General features: G+C 38.2%; 1 protein-coding gene across 1 annotated transcript in view; it reads right to left on the bottom strand.

Moving 5' to 3' along the window:
- Positions 1-1,024: 1,024 nt before the first annotated feature.
- Positions 1,025-18,752, bottom strand: part of KLHL13 (kelch like family member 13) — a 60,240-nt gene continuing 42,512 nt past the window's right edge. Inside the window, exons 5-7 of the mRNA XM_060002923.1 lie at positions 12,925-13,720; positions 4,737-4,850; positions 1,025-2,610 (exon numbers count right to left, since the gene is read on the bottom strand). Coding sequence (XP_059858906.1) covers positions 2,123-2,610; positions 4,737-4,850; positions 12,925-13,720 — 1,398 coding nt within the window. The 3' untranslated portion in view covers positions 1,025-2,122. The remainder of the gene's footprint in view (positions 2,611-4,736; positions 4,851-12,924; positions 13,721-18,752) is intronic.

The raw sequence follows: 18,752 nt of genomic DNA, 5'->3' as shown, positions 1-18,752 counted from the left end.
TCCGGACAGCAGAACGTGGGTAGAAGTGATGCATGCCTCTTTCAAGCCCGACAGCCCTCATACCTGCAATGTTCCATTTTTCTTCTGCTGACTGAATGGAGAAGATTCCGAGGACCCAAGAGGCAGAAGAAGCCACAAGATGGAAAAAACCTTTGCTGCTTGGAGGAGAGCCGCCTGACCAGGAACACCCATACTGGACTGTGGTGGGACCATTAGTCTGTCCTGTACATGCTCCCATGTTCAGGAGGGTGTTAACTCTCTGCAAATGGCTGAATCTGACCTGCCTACAAGCAGACGACTGAAATCACGTGACCAGTTTCTCTGACTTAAGAACAATCTTGCCAAAGAGGGTCTTTCAAATTCAAACCAGGCTTCTCCTAACATTCAAAAGTACCACTGATGGGAAAATTGTTTTCTTCATTATGATTAACTCAAGACAGAGGCAGTGACGTAGGCACTGCCAATTCTCCACTAGATAAGAACTTTGGCAACACTCTAGTTGGTTTGGAATAGCTCGAAATTTTTGGTTCAGATTTAATCGGGTCATTTGCAGATAAAGTAGGAAAGATCATACATACGGCCCTAACATAATTATCAATCTCTTACAAAAACATTTTTTCGGTCGAGAACAGATCTCTTAAGTCATTTTACACAATCCCTTCTCATTAGGCAAGATGGATCTTCCGGAAGATCCGGGAAACCGACCTCAGAAATTTCACTGCTCTTGTGGTTTAGACATATATTACCCTGTGGGGATGGAGAGGGGTCAGTTAGCATCTTCTACAAACTAATTCCTCAAAGACAACCAACAATGAGTTTTCACCAATGAAGTTTGACCTGGTCAAATTCTTTTCTTCCTTGAATGAAAGTCATTAGTATTCATTAATCCAAGCTGTTCAGTACTCTTAAGTTCTGATCATTTGGATCTTGGCATACTAAAAAAAAAAAAGAAAGGTATTTAATCAAAGGAAGCCAAAGGAAGCCAACTCAGACAAGAACAGGATACCTCACACCAAAGCGACATTAAATGTTTTTATTGAACAAAAAAAATAAAACATGGAAGTGGAATTCACTGAGCGAAAGGAGCTCTCACCAGGTGGAGCTGCTATACTTTGTGCTAAATAATCTTATGAACTGAGTATACAGAATACATATAATATGTAAGTTACCTCAACAGCAAAGGAGAAGGTGGAGATTACAGTTTTGGAAGGAAAAATTTGGCCAAATGACAAATTGAGTTGCTCAAAATTTCTAGCCCTTATTCACCTAAATTCAGTATGATTCTACCTACGTGCGTTCAGTACGTGCATACTGAATTCCCATTTTAATGGAAGCTGCTTTTTGGAAGAAATTTCAAAGTTTTCTTTTTTGCATTCGTTTGACGTGCTACTCAGTTTTTAAAATTCTTCTATTTGATATATGTGTGTGTCTATATTTATACACACTTAAAAAACCCCAAAGCCTTGCTTACAAGTTGAGGGGTCATGCTGTTTTTTTAAATTAATATTCGTGAATTACAATTATTCTTTCTCCTGTGTGTCTAAGAAACTCGATGTGTTCTCAATGTACCCCACAGACAGGTGGGCTGACAGATATGTCAAAAATACTTTATGAAAAGAGGGAGGTAGCTCATGCGAGTTGGCAACCTTTTGTCTATTGTTTCCTGTTGGAGCGGGCTACCTCCCTTTCACATCTCACAGTCAAAGATGAAAGGAAAACTTTTTACTTTGAAGCCTAGTTAGCACAGTTGTACATTTACTATAATCCACCTTCAACTTGGTTTATTGGGCTTTCTAATGTAAGATGACAAATACCTTACACCCAGTACACAGCATCAAAAAAGTACTGCAGAAACATCTTATGGACAATACTTTGCCTTGCTTTTTTTTTTTTTTTCCTCCTCGTATGTTAAACATCAGCTTCTATGGGATACATTTCCAGAATGGTTTTGTTACCACCAAACAAACAGCACAAAGAACATCAATGTCGTCTTTTTTCCAATATTTGTATCAATTACTGGAGGCTAATCCTAACATACACTACTTAAGGGGGAGGGCGAAAGAAGAGAATCCATGACACGTTGCAAAGATAGGACTACAGCATCTTAGTTGGAGGGACGATCTTAAGGTGCAGAAAGAGGGGACTCTCTAGAAGGTGATGGTGTGGTTTCTTCAGGTGGAAAAACTGTGAGTGTGCAAGCTCGGATGCCACCCAGGGACTCTGGGAGATCAAAAACCTTATGCCATTCATCTTTATCTGGATCATATTTCTGCACTATCTCTACCATACAACGATTATTCCATGAATACCCACCAACCACGTAGATTTTATTTTCAAAGACAGCGACCCCAACATCACTCTGCCCTCTTAACATGGCAGCAATTGGGGTCCACTGGTCAAGGATCGGTGAGTAGTATTCACAGCTTAGGACATCATCATAATCGCTTGTTCCTCTGAAGTGATTGCCACCAATGACATACAGCCTTTCTCCCACTGTACACATGCAATGCAGACCTCTGACAGTGGTCATTGGCGCCTTCTGGATCCATTTGTCAGTATCAGGGTCAAAGCACATGAGCTCCTTTTGGAAAGTGTCATGAGTAATTCCTCCTAGAGAATGAAAATTACAGGCATGGGGTAAACAGATTATTATAAAAATGCAAAAGTAAATAGGAGACTCTCTGTCACAGGTCACAGATAATTAACGTCTATCCAGGTATTATGACATTTTAGAGCTTATCAACCTTGTTCTTATAAATGTCTCCCTGCTATACTTTCTCTGGATTAAAAATAAAGAAAATAACATTTTCATCTCCTTAAAGAACAAAAATGCAGCTTATATTATTGTAATGACTTTCTCAGACAGAGACCCATGGGATTTAAGAGGCTTTACAGAATGAAAATATATTTTGGCCACTCTTAGAGTTGGGTTTACAGGAAATCCCAACTACAAAGCATCATTCACTTCTGCTGCCCTTCAGCGAGCACCCTCTGGGTGCTGAGCACAGGGCTAGGGCACTTTAAAGCCTAGGTGCCCGTTTCCTCATTTCTCAGATAAGAATGTCCACTCTAGTTCTCTCATTAGGATTGTGACCATGAACTGAAATAAATCACAGTGCTTCGGAAAAGTTGAAAGTATCGTGCAAATGTACAAGCTTAGACGAATGTTCGGAACTGATTATTTTTGTAGAGTTTTGGGTGGGTAGGGTGAGGGTGGGTAATGTCCTCTCTTAAAAAGCTAAAGAATTAGAATGCTGAATATATATGGAATTTTGCATGTACAGCAATTCGTTGTCGCTCAATTGAGTCTATATCATCTACAAAGGATATTCTTAGAGCACATCTAAATCAGCCTGTACAATGAAAGGATCAGACTATATATTCTGCAGATTAGGGAGAAAACTAAACTAATCTTTAGCCATATCATTCAGAGCTCTACGTCTGGTGGCCAGATGGCAATCGATTTTTTTTTCTGCTTTTAGATGTTTTTTCTGTACTTCACTGAATTGTCAGCAAGCAAAACAGTGCTCTTTGGTTTGAAACTCAGCTGTGGTTCCTAGCCTACTCTTGACTGGGAAGGTCATTTGTGCAACGTATCCTAGTTATGCCAAAGCCCCACTAGAACCATTCGAATGTCATTTCTTTTCCCCCAGAAGACCTGGAGCTCTCCTTATAACGGCATAGCAGCTACACACGTAAAATAGGTGGATGGTGTAAATCATTGATTAGTGGATGGCTCTTTCAATATAAGACGTCCCATAGTTGCTCATATATTTAACACCAGAAACCTGCCAATCATACACTACAGGCCTTTCCCTGATCCTTCTTCATTAGAGATTTCATAAGGCAGCGTTCAGAGACTCAGACCACAAACATCACCTTATCGCCTTTGTTCTCTAATAGCGTAACTGCTGGCCTGACACTGGCAGGCCTTCAAAAGGGGGAAAACTGTCAGAGGTAGACTGTGTCAGGGCCAAATGGTAAGAACCTGAATAACGGAATAAAATTTCAATACCTGAAGTGAACATTACATTAAAATAAGACTCCTTTCTAAATTCTACGGAAGGATGATTTGAACACCAACCGTTTGAGAAGGAAAGCTGTTACTGGGACACTGAGCGAACTGCAACTGTTTCAGAATTTTTTATCAGAAAAGTATATGTGCATATGGCCAAAATACAGGTAATCAACACAGAATTATTTATGCAATGACACCATAGTAGAACCCATTATAATGCTAAGGACAAGAGTAACATATATTATGGGTTGCACTAAATGAGAGAATGAACATTATTATGCATTATGTGTATATTGGTAGCAAGTTTTATGCACAGTAGAGCTTATATGTTACATAATGATATATTTCCTCATAGAGTTTAGCAAATTCTGAATAAAAATGAATTAAATGTTGTTATAGAGAATATGAATGGTGGTTATTAGAGTACCGAGGTATTGGAGTACAGGGTATGGGGACTGAAAGGCAAGCTGGAGAAGCTGAAAGCTTTCCAATTTCTTCTAAGTAAGGTATTTACAGTAGGATTGGTTTGCCGCTAGTCTTATAAACTTATAAAATGCCAAAGGATTAATATGCAAATGTACACACAAAATATATTCTAAAATCAATACAAATTATATTTTGGTTATCCATTTCCAGGATTATTATTAACACCAGATGGAAAGATGGTGACATAGCTAAAAGTCTATGTATTACATTAATTGCATTTGCAATTATTTACCTGAAATATACATTACGCCTCCATACACAGTTCCAGCATGGCCATAGTGGGGCTCACTCATTTTGGCAACGTAGGTCCATTCATTTGTTCTTGGATTGTAACATTCTACTGTAGCTGTTGTTTAAAAAATAAAAGGAAAGAATGAATGAATTTTTAAAAATGATTTATAATTTCAAATTTAGCAATTAATTATTTTTCCTTTTAGGCGGAACAATAATAATATCCAAATAACTGAAACATTTCTATTATAGCTATGAGATATTCTTTGGGGGTCACTTATATTAATTATTGACGTTATGTTAATAATATGAACCATTAATACATTGATACATGTTACATCAGATGAGCTACGTAATATAATAAGGTAACATTTCTGTTGCTGCAGAAATCACTAGTATTGGGCTTCCCTGGTGGCGCGGTGGTTGAGAGTGCGCCTGCCGATGCAGGGGATACGGGTTCGTGCCCTGGTCTGGGAAGATCCCACATGCCGCGGAGTGGCTGGGCCCGTGAGCCATGGCCGCTGAGCCTGCGCGTCCAGAGCCTGTGCTCTGCAGCAGGAGAGGCCACAACAGTGAGAGGCCCGCGTACCGCAAAAAAAAAAAAAAAAAGAAATCACTAGGATTTCTTTTCTTCTAGGATCTTGTTACATCTTTATAATTTGACATTTCTCCCATTTCTTTGCTCTACACATGTGGGAAGAGAAGATGAAAAACATCACAAGGAAGAAAAACACTTTGATTCTATATGATACACCATATAGGAAACAAAGGTTAACAGATATGAAGCAAAATTTTAAGTTGAAAATGAAAGTATGCACACTGCCTGGTGTATGTTTTGATGCCTATTGCTTTATTTTATATCCAGACTACAAAATGGACACTGACGATAATTTTTCAGTATGTACACATTAAAGCCAATAGCTTGTATATAACCACCCAATACCGTTGTAGCCAGTACTGCTCTTAACTTGAAGATGATTAGCAGCATAATATGAAGTTCAGATTTTTATCAGGGGTACTTCCTCTCAGTAACAAATTTATCATCTTTAACATAAAGTATCTGAGGCCTCATCTTACTTAAATATCAATCTGTTATAACCTCAAGACTAGAACAATGACAGTCCAGACAGATAGAAAATGTGATCTTTTTTAAAAGGCAGAAAAACAATAGGGATGTTAGGAGGACTCTGGTCAAAAGTACAACATCTAGACTGATTTGAAAAGTTTATACTATTTATTGCAGACGTTGCCACTTGCTAACCCAAATGCTTGTCTCCACTAACCCTGCTTTTTTCTTACTAACAGAACCACAACACTGCTCAGGAAAGCACTGTGCCCAACTCAAAATAAAATTCAAATGAGCAGGTTCCCTTGAAGCTGGAATTGATGATATGATACAGTTGTAGGCAATGGAACGGAAGCAGGAGGATACTGAGTGGGGCTATTTGATCAAGCCACCGGAATAAAATTTGGCTACTTGTAGCCAAATGCAATCCTAATTGATGAATCATCCTTTGAACCAGTTTTCCTATTTAAGAAAACAACAGTAATGTGAGAACAGGCAAAACTAGAGAGAGAGAGAGATTAATTTTCTACTCTCTTTAATAACTTCATTTCATCAAATTCACTACATGAACTACTTATTTCTCCTCTAACAACACCTGTATTATACCACTTCTCGTATCCCTTTACTGATTTCCTTTTCTACTTTAGTTTTGAATTTTCAGTCTTATTTCAAAGGTTTTTAACTGTTCTCTTTTTTTATCTCTTGTTATTTTTGTTCATTGCTTCAGGCTTGGACCCTTACCAACTCTATATCTTCTAAACCTTCCCATCAGGTAGCAAGATCCTGCAAAATCTTGCCCCCAAATAAGGGCTATTTCCACAATTAATGACAAACTAAAATTGTTTGCTCCAATACTGTTTGTGACTATTTTCAGTCACTGGATGTCTTCTTTTTTTTTTTTTTTAATTAATTTATTTTTGGCTGCGGTGGGTCCTCGTTGCTGCGCACGGGCTTTCTCTAGTTGCGGCGAGCGGGGGCTACTCTTCGTTGAGGTGCACGGGCTTTTCACTGCGGTGGCTTCTCTTGTTGCGGAGCACAGGCTCTATGTGTGCGGGCTTCACTAGTTGTGGCACACAGGCTTAGTTGCTCTGCAGCATGTGGGATCTTCCTGGACCAGGGCTCAAACCCGTGTCCCCTGCATTGGCAGGAGCATTCTTAACCACTGCGCCACCAGGGAAGTCCTGGATGTCTTCTTGAATGTTCAGTTCCATTTGCCTTCAGCATGACTTTTGCCTAATCGACAAGCAAAATCCTCCTGAATGTATATCATTAATGGTAGGGTTTTATCCGATAAAAGAATGTAGTCTAATCACACATCCTATCAGAAGGGTTTTAAAGACTTCTTTCCATCTATTTGATGTCAAAGGTAGCTTTTACTCCAGTTCTGTGCTTTTCTTAATGAAGAATTCTGCCTTGACCTTTGAAATTTCTAGACTGTTACACTCTTTCTTTGCGTCTAATTCAATCTGTTCTGATGCAGTTTGCATTAGTTTCCTCTTATTCTTTTATAGGGAGCTAGAATCTGAATAGCTATTCACTCTTTACGATTATTAAAATTTTCCTATGTAGAAAGATAATGCTGTTCTTCTATCACTGAGTTAACTGCATTTTTTTGGTAATGGGGGTTATAAGAATCCATCTATACTTTCTCATACAGGGGTCCCTGAAATGTAAGATGGCTATTAATCACCAGTAACACAACAAGTATATAATAGTTCATCATCCCTAAACTTGTCTTCTTCCAGCTAGATAACCCATCTCCTTTAGCTTTTCCCATCATTTAATCTTTATTGTCTCCATGCAGGATTGTTATTAGTAAAAACAATATATTTAGTTTTAAAATAGAATATATCTAACTAACAAGTCTATATATTGATACATGCCCTTAGTTCTATTTTCCGTATTTACAAGGCAATGAGATGTTAGTGCCAACCACCTTGATAGGGGGAGGGGACACGGGATGAGCATCAAGGAATTGGAGCCACAAAGCAGTGAGTCCATCACAGTCTGTGACAGATAGGAATGGTAATGAGGTAATTGGGAAAATCTAGAACAGGGGAGGTCAGGCAAACTACAGCCTGTAAGCCGAATCCAGTACGTCGTCTGCTTTTGTATGGCCAACAGGATAAAAATATGAATGGCTTTTACATTTTTAACGAGTTGGAAACACATATCAAAAGAAGAATAGTTTGTGAAATATGAAAATTATATGGAATTCGAATTTCAGTGTTCATATATAAAGCTTTATGGGAACACAACTTCACTCATTTGTTTATAAACAAATTGTCTATAGTTGCTTTCATAATACAACAGCGGAGCTGATTAGTTGTGACAGAGATCCTACAGCCTGCAAAGCCAAAAAGATTTCCTTTCTGGCAATAGGGATCAGTTTTCTGATCCCTATTCTAGAGAACCACCTTCAGTAGTCTGGTGGCCTAGTATTTAAATTAGAGACCCTCCCTAATTTAAGAATTGCACTTCGGTTGGTTATGTCACATTACTCATCAGGGACTCTTATTTTCTCAGGTGATTCCACTGGAGTTCAGAATCGCGCACAAGGGATGACGTGGAATTTACTTGCTATTTGAGGTTAGGAAAGAGATTAGTCCTGAAGAAAACCATTTGGACAATAATGGCTCCCACAAAGAGGGGATGGTCTCTAGAATCCTAGAGTGCCAGTTGGTAATATGTCGCTTAATAAACTGCAAATCCATTAAGGGATATGGATGCATTTGATAAATTTCAGTAATTTTATTGTACATTTATTTGGAAAAATCTAACACGTTTTCTATAAGTTATTTCATTATTTGAAATCCTGACTTATTTAACTGAAGTGAAAGATATCTGAGCTGTCATATTTCTCCTCAATACAGAAAACCTCAATGGAAGATCAATTTCTTATATGACAATTTTGAAAGATACCAGAAATAACTGACCCCTTTTTCACTTAAGTGACAGCTACTCTAAGCTTTCCCCAGTTTCCCACTGTACCCAGTGTCAAAGGAAAGTAGCATTTCTAAGGAATTATATCTCAGCAATAAGCCAGGCTCACACACACGCTAACAGTATCGTTTTTATGTACTATGGGCTTGGGTCCATACACTCCATGGCAAGATTTTAAAAGGTTAAATGCATTAAAATGATCTAAAATGTCATGCAAACGCTGCCACTGTTTTCTTTTCATCATTATATGCAGGCAATGGTTATTGTGTGTATGAAGAATAAATGGTGTACTGGTACTAATGAACCTGTTAAACTGTGAAATGATTTTCCCATCAATCCCGTCTTCCTGACACCCATTCCTACTCCCCTTCTCTATTTACATAGACATATGACTACGTCAACACAATCAGTTAAGATGGAATGTTATTACAACAGATGTTAGTGTGGGGCGGAGGGAGGGGATGCCATTAAAAAACGCTTATGGAACATGAGAAATGTTAAAAACTCTGCCTCGCTGGAACATTCAGAAGTATAAGCAAGCATTTCTTTAGAACCAAAATCTACTATTCTGCCAAACTAATGGGTCTAAGAAAATTACAAAGGGCAACTGACACATATCCTCTTCTTATTTACACAAGGAGAAACATTATAAACAGAATTCGGAAGAACACATTCATGTTCTTCTTTGGGGAGGTAATCAGGGTGGTTACATCACGATCGGTTACCTCAACGATACAGAATGTGACAAGACAGACCCGCCTACTTCATATCCCCACATGGGTGTAAAATAGGAGGAACTCAAAGGGGTAGCGTGGGTCAGGCGGAAAACCAAACCAAACAAAACGAAGCTGCTTGCTACTTGGTTTTATATAATGACTCTTTGGGGCCTGAAGGTTCTCCTGGAATCAAGACTCTATATTGGAGTGTGCTTAATAAGTCAATCACGTGATTTTTTAAAACAAACTTCCAATATATTTTAACTTCAAATATGCAGCACAGAATGGATTTGCTGGGTATGCTGATTTTAAGGGAAGCAATTATCTTCTACAAAAGCTTAGTTGCTTATAGATTCTAGGAGAAACTTTCAAACGGAAAGAAATATCAAATAGTTGCCCTCCAAATGGAATTATAGTTGTCCTTCGGTATTGAGGGTTTGTGTCTATATTATAATCATACATTTATTTGTGAAAACACAGTTTATGAATTAAGATAAAAATGGATCTCTGTTTACCATCTAGACGGGGAGTATTTTTTAAGAATATTTAAATCATTATCCTTAGGTTTAAGCTCTGGGCGATTGTGTTTTTAAAGTCTAAATATAATCAAACAGTTATTACAAATTTAGGAACAGCTCATGAAAAGCATGATTCTCTTGTATCCTGTCACTTTCAAACTGAAACACAGAAGACTGTTTTTAATAAGACTTTAAGGGGGTGATTTCTGAAGGTCATGAGCAAGGAAGCCAGCCGCTTGCCCAACGGGGTAGTCTACTTCTTGTTTCCAATTGAGCATAACGTGGGAAGAACTCAAACAGGGTAAGGATTAAGTCAGAAGAAGGAAGCCTCTAGCGCCTCAGTCTTATATAACAACTCTCCTTGGCCTGAAGATGATAAATTCTCAGAATATAAATATTAGGAACAATATATTGAAAACTTAATAGCTGCATATTAACAGAGGTGATAACATTACCAAGCAAGCAGTGACTGAAAAATGGAGCTATTTCCTTAGAGAAAAGAAGTTTCAAAACGACCACTGACTGCCAGGGCTAATGACCTATAATTTGTAAACTTGTAAAGATGAACTTACATAAGTGGTTTTTCTAAGAAAGTGTCAAGTCACTACTTGCATCTTCTGGTTCTTTCCAGACACCATAAATTTAAAATAGTATAATAACATGAAAATAATGTGTGTGGGTTGACTGAGGAAATGACAATTCTACACTAAGGGTATTAATGTGTCAAGTGCTTTTAAAAGTCTGATTATTAAAATATATTGGGAAACTTGTGTGGTTCATGATCCTGACAGCTAGTCCAACAATCTGGAAAGTCTGGCCTTAGAAAAAATTTCACTGTGACAACAAAGGGGAAAAAAAAAATGGGTAGGAAACATCAGTAACATTAAGACCATGTCACTCATACAGATTGCCAACAAACACATGAAAAGATGCTCAACATCACTAATCATTAGAGAAATGCAAGTCAAAACCACAATGAGGTATCACCTCACACTGGTCAGAATGGCCCTCATCAAAAAATCTAGAAACAATAAATGCTGGAGAGGGTGTGGAGAAAAGGGAACCCTCTTGCACTGTTGGTGGGAATGTAAATTGATACAGCCACTAGGGAGAAAAGTATGAAGGTTCCTTAAAAAACTACAAATAGAACTACCATACGACCCAGCAATCCCACTACTGGGCATATACCCTGAGAAAACCATAATTCAAAAAGATACATGTATCACAATGTTCATTGCAGCACTATTTACAATAGCCAGGACACAGAAGCAACCTAGGTGTCCACTGACAGATGAATGGATAAAGAAGATGTGGCACATATATGCAATGGAATATTACTCGGCCATAAAAAGGAACGAAATCGAGTTATTTGTAATGAGGTGGCTGGACCTAGAGTCTGTCATATAGAGTGAAGTAAGTCAGAAAGAGAAAAACAAAGATGGTATTCCATATATATATGGAATCTAAAAAAAAAAAGAAAAAGTGGTCATGAAGAACCTAGGGGCAAGACGGGAATAAAGACGCAGACCTACTAGAGAATGGACTTGAGGACACGGGGAGGGGGAAGGGTAAGCTGTGACAAAGCGAGAGAGTGGCATGGACATATATACACTACCAAACGTAAAATAGATAGCTAGTGGGAAGCAGTCGCATAGCACAGGGAGATCAGCTTGGTGCTTTGTGACGACCTAGAGGCGTGGGATAGGGAGGGTGGGAGGGAGGCTCAAGAGGGAGGGGATATGGGTATATATATGTATACGTATAGCTGATACACTTTGTTGTACAGCAGAAACTAACACAACAATGTAAAGCGATTATACTCCAATAAGGATATATATAAAAAAAAGACCATGTCACGAACAAGAAAGAGCTTGATAAGCTGAAAAGTTTAAGAGCTGAGAGCAGCTCTTTTTGTCTCCAATAAACTGCTTATTCTCAAATCCATTAGACTACCTTTTATTTTTTAGAATACTGAAGAAAAAGATTCTGATAATTACTCTGAATTTATCCAGAGCCAATGCCAATATTTTAAACTTCCCCAGCATTATGGAACCTGGAATACCGTTCAACTACAGGGACTCTATTTCGAACAGAGAATAAAGGAAGATGGGTGTTACCCATTGTTACCAAACAATGATGGTAATGACAGATATGTAACACATGACATAAAATGTGGTCTTTCTGACTTCTTGGACAGCCACCTTGTTCCAATTTTATCTAAAATATCAAAATTAGTGTTAATTTATGTAGCCAAAGTATTGGTCTATGTTAACTGTACTTGTCGCTGATCTTAGATTAGGAGGAAGGGACCATCAAATAATAAAGCTTACCAGATCAGTTTACAGTGAAGAAAACCGTTTCGTATTTCACCAAGAGAGAATGATTTTTGAGACTAATAGTTACCTATCATAATACTCACAGTAAATAAACTCTGGATAATATTGAACTCTGAACACTTAGTAGATAAGAAAATCATCTTACTCTGTGGCCTGTGGTAGGTAACAGATTACGTAAAAGAAGCAACTATAAAAGTCCGTGCTCTGTAAGGAAGAATTTTAACCTGTTCAGTAAACTATTATGTGGGCTTTTAAAATGGAAAATGAGGGAACATGCCAAACTTCTGTCCAAGATACTATTAGAATTTAAATTAGCAGAACATACTTTTTAGTTGAACCTTCAAGATGAAAACCATAGATATTGCACAAGTAAAACATTCTGCAACATATTGATATATTTGTAAGATAATAATTCGTAGTATGGCCAACAATGTATGCCCAGATAAGGCGTACAGATGGTCTCTGATATTTTCTAAGAAAAACAGTTTAAAATAAATCCTGGCTACATTTTTTGGTCTTTGATGTTACAAAACTGCTTATTTTATGATTTGACAAGAATCTGGGGGTAAAGAAATTCGTCTCTACGCTTAATAGAAGTGCACACACTTACGCAGTTCACCAGCTGCATTTCGCCCACCAACTGCATACAGGTATCCTTTGAGGGCACTTAGGTGGAAGAAGGTGCGCTTTTCATTTAAAGATGCAACTTGCATCCACTTATTGTATCGAGGATCAAATCTGAAGACTGTATCAACTGCTGTTTTTCCTTTTGTGTCATAATTACTCTGTCCACCAACGACGTACAGGAAATTTCCAATGACGGCAATGCCATGCTGGTACCTTGGGGCATCCATGGGGGCTAAGGACTTCCACTCGTGAGCCTTTTCATCATACATGCGCAATTCCTTGCTGACAACCAGCTGCTGCCTCAGCACTCCTCCTAGTGTAACCAAATGAGTGGTGTCAGACCGAATGGCAGTCCTGTCTGACTGCATCACTGGCTGCATATATGGCATCATTTGGTAATTGCTGGCTTCCAAAAGGAGATTCACACACGTGTTGTCAGTTCTCATGAAATCCACGGTTTGCACGTAATTAATGAGCTCTTGTGGTGTCATCAGTGGAAATCGTATGTTCTTCATTAATTTTGCAGCAAAGTCCATCCGAGGCTCTTCCAGGCGTAGCCAGCGACAGGTAGCCTTAAAGAGCTCAAGTTCAGTGCAGTGCTTAAGGCTATTACTGGAAAGCACAAAGGCAAGACGTTCAAAAGGGAGTTTCAAGAACTCCCCGGTGCTCAGCAATGCAGGAAAATTCTTCAAGACGAAACTGTTAACGTATTTATCCACTTCTGTCAGATTGTAGGTGTTGGCAATCCGCCCAACTTCGACACAATTGTCTAAAGTGACCTATTAAGCCAATTACAAAAAATTAAAACCCAACTACTTTCATGGCACTCACGCCTGGATACATAAATACCCGTACTAGAATGAGAGTAAATACGCTTTTTACTGCCCATATAGATGCAAATAAAGCTTCCTTTCTCCATATATTAACGATTTAAAGGGAATTCACAAACTACCCTTACCTAATCCAATAGAAAGGTGACTAAAAGAAAATGCTCATTCCAAGTCACTAGACTGAAAGTTACTCTAAGAAACAATGGTATAACTTGACTATGGCCAAAATAATTACTCTTCTCTCCTCAAAATGTGTTCTCACCACCCCCAGCCAAATACTAAGAAAATTCTGGCCAGATGGAAGTTCTGGAAAAATAGAAAGTTATTCTATTATGAACCATCTCAATCCACTTTTCAGTCATGATTCTTAAAAGGAACTCAGCCAGCAGATCCACACACAGAAAAATTCTAGTACCCGATCCCTAAATGTCTCTTTCATGTCAACAGGCTTCATTCATCACTATGATTCATTTTAATTCCTTTAAAAGTTATTGCATATAGTGAAGATAATTTCATAGGGCCATTATTCCTAGGGTGAAGTTATTCTCCATATTATTTATGTTTAAACAGAAGCAAGGAAATCACCTTCTTGAGGGCTGGAATGGGTGTTTCCACATCAAATCATTCCTTTTGTTTAGTTTTTGGTATGTATGCTGATGGCTGGCACCACAGTTCTCCTTAGCCACCCTCTTACTCTCAGCATACTGTAGCTCTGCCTGGAGTCCACGTTAGCCCCCCGAGATTTCCCCAGCACAGAGTAAAATATACCAAAACCGGACGCCATGAAAAGGAGAGAAGCTATGGAGAGGCCTATCTTCAGCAGGAAGTCTTTTCAGTGCTCTAATAAATGGTGGGTCCAAAATGAAAATAGGAAAATCATATCAGCAAATATTATGTAAAGCATAAGTCACAAAAACAAGCCTACCATACAAATGCCTGTGTGTGTGTGTGTGTGTGTGTGTGTGTGTGTGTGTGTGTGTGTGTATACAAACACAGAGACAGGTCAAAGGCAAAGGATTCAAATGTTTTTTCTTAATTTTGTCAGGGTGTATGTTCACAAATGTTACATAAACCTCATTGATGCAACTGTATTATTAACAGATCGGCAGATGCTTAAGAGAAAACTGGCTGATCCTTCTATCATCTTTCTGTTGAAAAGCTGAAATGACTCCTCTGCATAAAGTAACAGCCCAGTTATGATATAATACCACTGAAAGCTCTAAGGCCAACACACACACACACACGCTGCTATTTTCACAGATTTATTACTCAAGAAGAATTTGAACTCTTTTAAGCATCCTATTTGCTTCACAAAAACCATCAACGATTTTAAATGGTTATTATACTTAATAGCTATGTATTTAAAACTACCTAAAATAAATTGTAACACAAAAGAACCAGGAAAACTAAATTAACAAATTATGGGCCTTTTGAAATCCACAGTTTAATACTGTTCAGTACCTTGGTTAATAATAAAAAATACGGGGCTTCCCTGGTGGCGCAGTGGTTGAGAGTCCGCCTGCCTATGCAGGGGACACGGGTTCATGCCCCGGTCCGGGAAGATCCCACATGCCGTGGAGCGGCTGGGCCCGTGAGCCATGGCCGCTGAGCCTGCGTGTCCGGAGCCTGTGCTCCGCGATGGGAGAGGCCACAGCAGTGAGAGGCCCGCGTATCGCAAAAAAAAAAAAAATAATAATAATAAATACATGCTAATCCACTTTTAGGAGTGGCAGGTTGGTGTCTCATACAATTTTAAGTTGTGTAAATGAAGTTACAGTTAAAGCCTCATTGCCCAAATCACCCCAGGTGGAAGGGATTCCTGTTTGGGGTAGTAGGTCCACCTTATAAGGTAAGTAAGACATAGTCTTTCCCCAGAGCAAGGGTAATTTTCACTGTTTTTTTTTTTTCTTTTTTTGGCCGTGCCACGTAGCATGAAGGATCTTAGTTCCCCAACCAGAGATTGAACCCACGCCCCCTGCAGTGGAAGCGCGGAGTCTTAACCACTGGACCGCCAGGGAAGTCCCAATTTTCATTTTTGAAGATGTTTGCTAATATGGATAAGCAAAAGTTGATGAAAACACAAATATATTTCCTAAGTATGCAGATTCTTATCATTACTGATATGATTACAAATAAAAACAACAAAGAATGTATATTTTAAATGGGCAAAATGATAGCATTGGTTGTTAGTCACCAAATTTAAATCTAAATTTATAGCATATAATACAAACCAAGATTAACGGAAACCAAACTGTGTAACTTAGAACTGGGATCAAGGTATTTAGTTCCTTCCTCTTTCCTTCTTCGGTTTCATTCAATAAGAAAACAGTTACTAAAACATAGGATAAAAAAACCTACCTTGTATTTAAGGGCATTTGGAAAATCCCTTCTATATATCAGATATACAAATGCACAGGACTGGAAAATCCTTGACAGACTACTCAGTCAATATAGATAGCTGCCTACTCTTTCCTTTAAAAAAAAATCACCAGAGAATGGTATTTCATAAACTTCTGAATTGTCATCTTCTTGATACAAAGACTAAGTATTTTCTATAGCTCATGTACAATAGCTACCACACTGTAGGTATATAGCAAAGGTTAAATACTACAATTATCAACAATATATAAATTAAAGACGTGATGATAGATACAACTAAAAATAGAATATCTGCTGAATTAACGTAGCAAATTACTAGAACCTTATTAATTTTAAATGAGACTCAGATAAGAAAAATATGTAATAGGAAATTAATTTTTATGAAGTGCATGTAATCAAAGCTAAAAATATTAATTGTAGGCTATAAGGATCGCAGAAGCACAGTCTAGAATAACAGTTAACAATATAAACAGATCAAAAATGACGGAATAGCGGTAAACAATTTTTGGAAAGATACAGGATTATTCAATTATAGTTCATTTTAATGCATTCTCAGTCATAATTCTTAAAAGTGCTTCAGCTTGCATAGTCCTGATCATTTAGCCTAGACAATATTAAATAATGAATATGTACATTAATATAACATACAATGCAATTCATGTACATAATAGAATACATTACATTTTAAAATATAAAACATGAATTTAAAGCTTATTAAAAAAACCAAACTCGGGCTTCCCTGATGGCGCAGTGGTTGAGAGTCCGCCTGCCGATGCAGGGGACACGGGTTCGTGCCCCGGTCCGGGAAGATCCCACATGCCGCGGAGCGGCTGGGCCCGTGAGCCGTGGCCGCTGAGCCTACGCGTCCGGAGCCTGTGCTCCGCAACGGGAGAGGCCACATCAGTGAGAGGCCCGCGTACCGCAAAAACAAAAAACAAAAAACAAAAAACCCAAACTCATAAGTAGAAAGAACTCTAATTTCATCTGAATATATACCCTGGCCAAAATTCAAAAGAGTCATTACAGAAGTTAAGCCAAATAATTATATTAGAGTTTTAAAGGATAGAGAAGCAAAAAAGGACAAAATTTCTCAACTGCTTATGAGAACCAATGACATTATTTTAAAAATAATCAAGTGTACATTTAAGTTTCCTTGATATAAATTACTATAAATTATTCTACTATAATCAAGCAACCTTCATGGTCATCCTAAAGGCAGTCCTAAGCATCATAATTCTCAATTGTCATTAACATCCTGGTATTCACTGCTGCAATATTAACATAATTTGATACTTTAATGACAGCTTTCAGCTGTGATTAACATAATTTGATACTTTAATGACAGCTTTCATCAGCAATCTGTGATGTTATGTTGCTGAAATTCAGTGTCTTATACAAATAAATTCTCATTTAGGAAAAAAAAAGCAAATGAGTATCTGCTTTTGTACTCTCAAAGGGAGAGCAAACACTAAGAAATTAGCTGGCAAATTTGGGGGGACTCCTCAGATATTCAGTGTACCAAATTCTCCTTAGCGCTACCTAGTTTATTAAAATGACAGCCTGACATCAAGTACAACCAATGCAGAGAGAGAAAGCACGTCCACAGAAAAAGACTGGGAAGAGATCAAACAAGCTACTTTTGGGGGTCGAGGATATAACAGGCATCTTCTCCTGGGCCTCCTTCCACAGGTGAGAACATCACAGGACACAAGGAAGGGACCTTTTGGTTAGAAGAACAAAGGGATGATAAGAAAACTAAAGCCTTTCTCTCCCAGTCTTGTCTCTCTTCGGATGATGAGTGCCATTCGAGGTGAATACTGATGGTGTGTCCAGCTTGGGGAAGCCAATTTTCTTATTCCTTTTCACTTTGAATGCACTTCCTCTGCTGGTTGCAGTATTAGTGATCACAATGGTCTTTGGGGGCGTAAATTGGTTTAGGCCCAGGCTGAGATTCTTCTTTCCCTCCAGAGTCCCAGATGGCAGATGGGCAAGAATGGGCTGGTTAAAGTTATATGCAGGGATGATATTTAGAATATTTGAGTACCAACTAATCAGAATAGATGCTCGATCATAAACAACCGGTATCTGGGTACTACTTACTGAATATCAGCCTTAGCAATAAGGAAAACAAGACTGGTTTGGTGGGGAGGGAAACAGTTTTGATTCGTTGTAAAATTATCTATACAATTTTTTCTTTAATTTGCATTGAACCTCCCCAAAAGCATTACCTGGAAAGACGTGTTAATTAATCTTAATGGATAAATCCAATTTAGATTAAAGAAGGAATATGAAATATATGTACTATACAGGAAATTCTTACGTCAAAAGGAACATTCCCAAAGCTTCGTGCTGCTGTCATCACATTATAGCAAAAGAAGCCGTCTTTTCTAATAACTTCTTCTGATTCCCTTCATTGTTGCCTTTTCTCCCACAAATGCACCTCCCTTGTTTTCCAAGGTCTCCCACTCTTTACCCCAGTCACCTCAATAAACGTCTCTGCACTTCATTGTGATCCCCCCAACCTGATCAGTGACAATAAATGTACAGGTGGAACCAATGATAGACCTGTATCAAGAAAAAAAATAAGCACTTTAAAAAAATG

The sequence above is a fragment of the Delphinus delphis genome, chromosome X, assembly GCF_949987515.2.
Source record: "Delphinus delphis chromosome X, mDelDel1.2, whole genome shotgun sequence".
Classification (NCBI taxonomy): Eukaryota; Metazoa; Chordata; class Mammalia; order Artiodactyla; family Delphinidae; genus Delphinus; species Delphinus delphis.
Note: the sequence above shows the minus strand (reverse complement) of the source record. Positions and strands in the feature narration are given on the sequence as shown.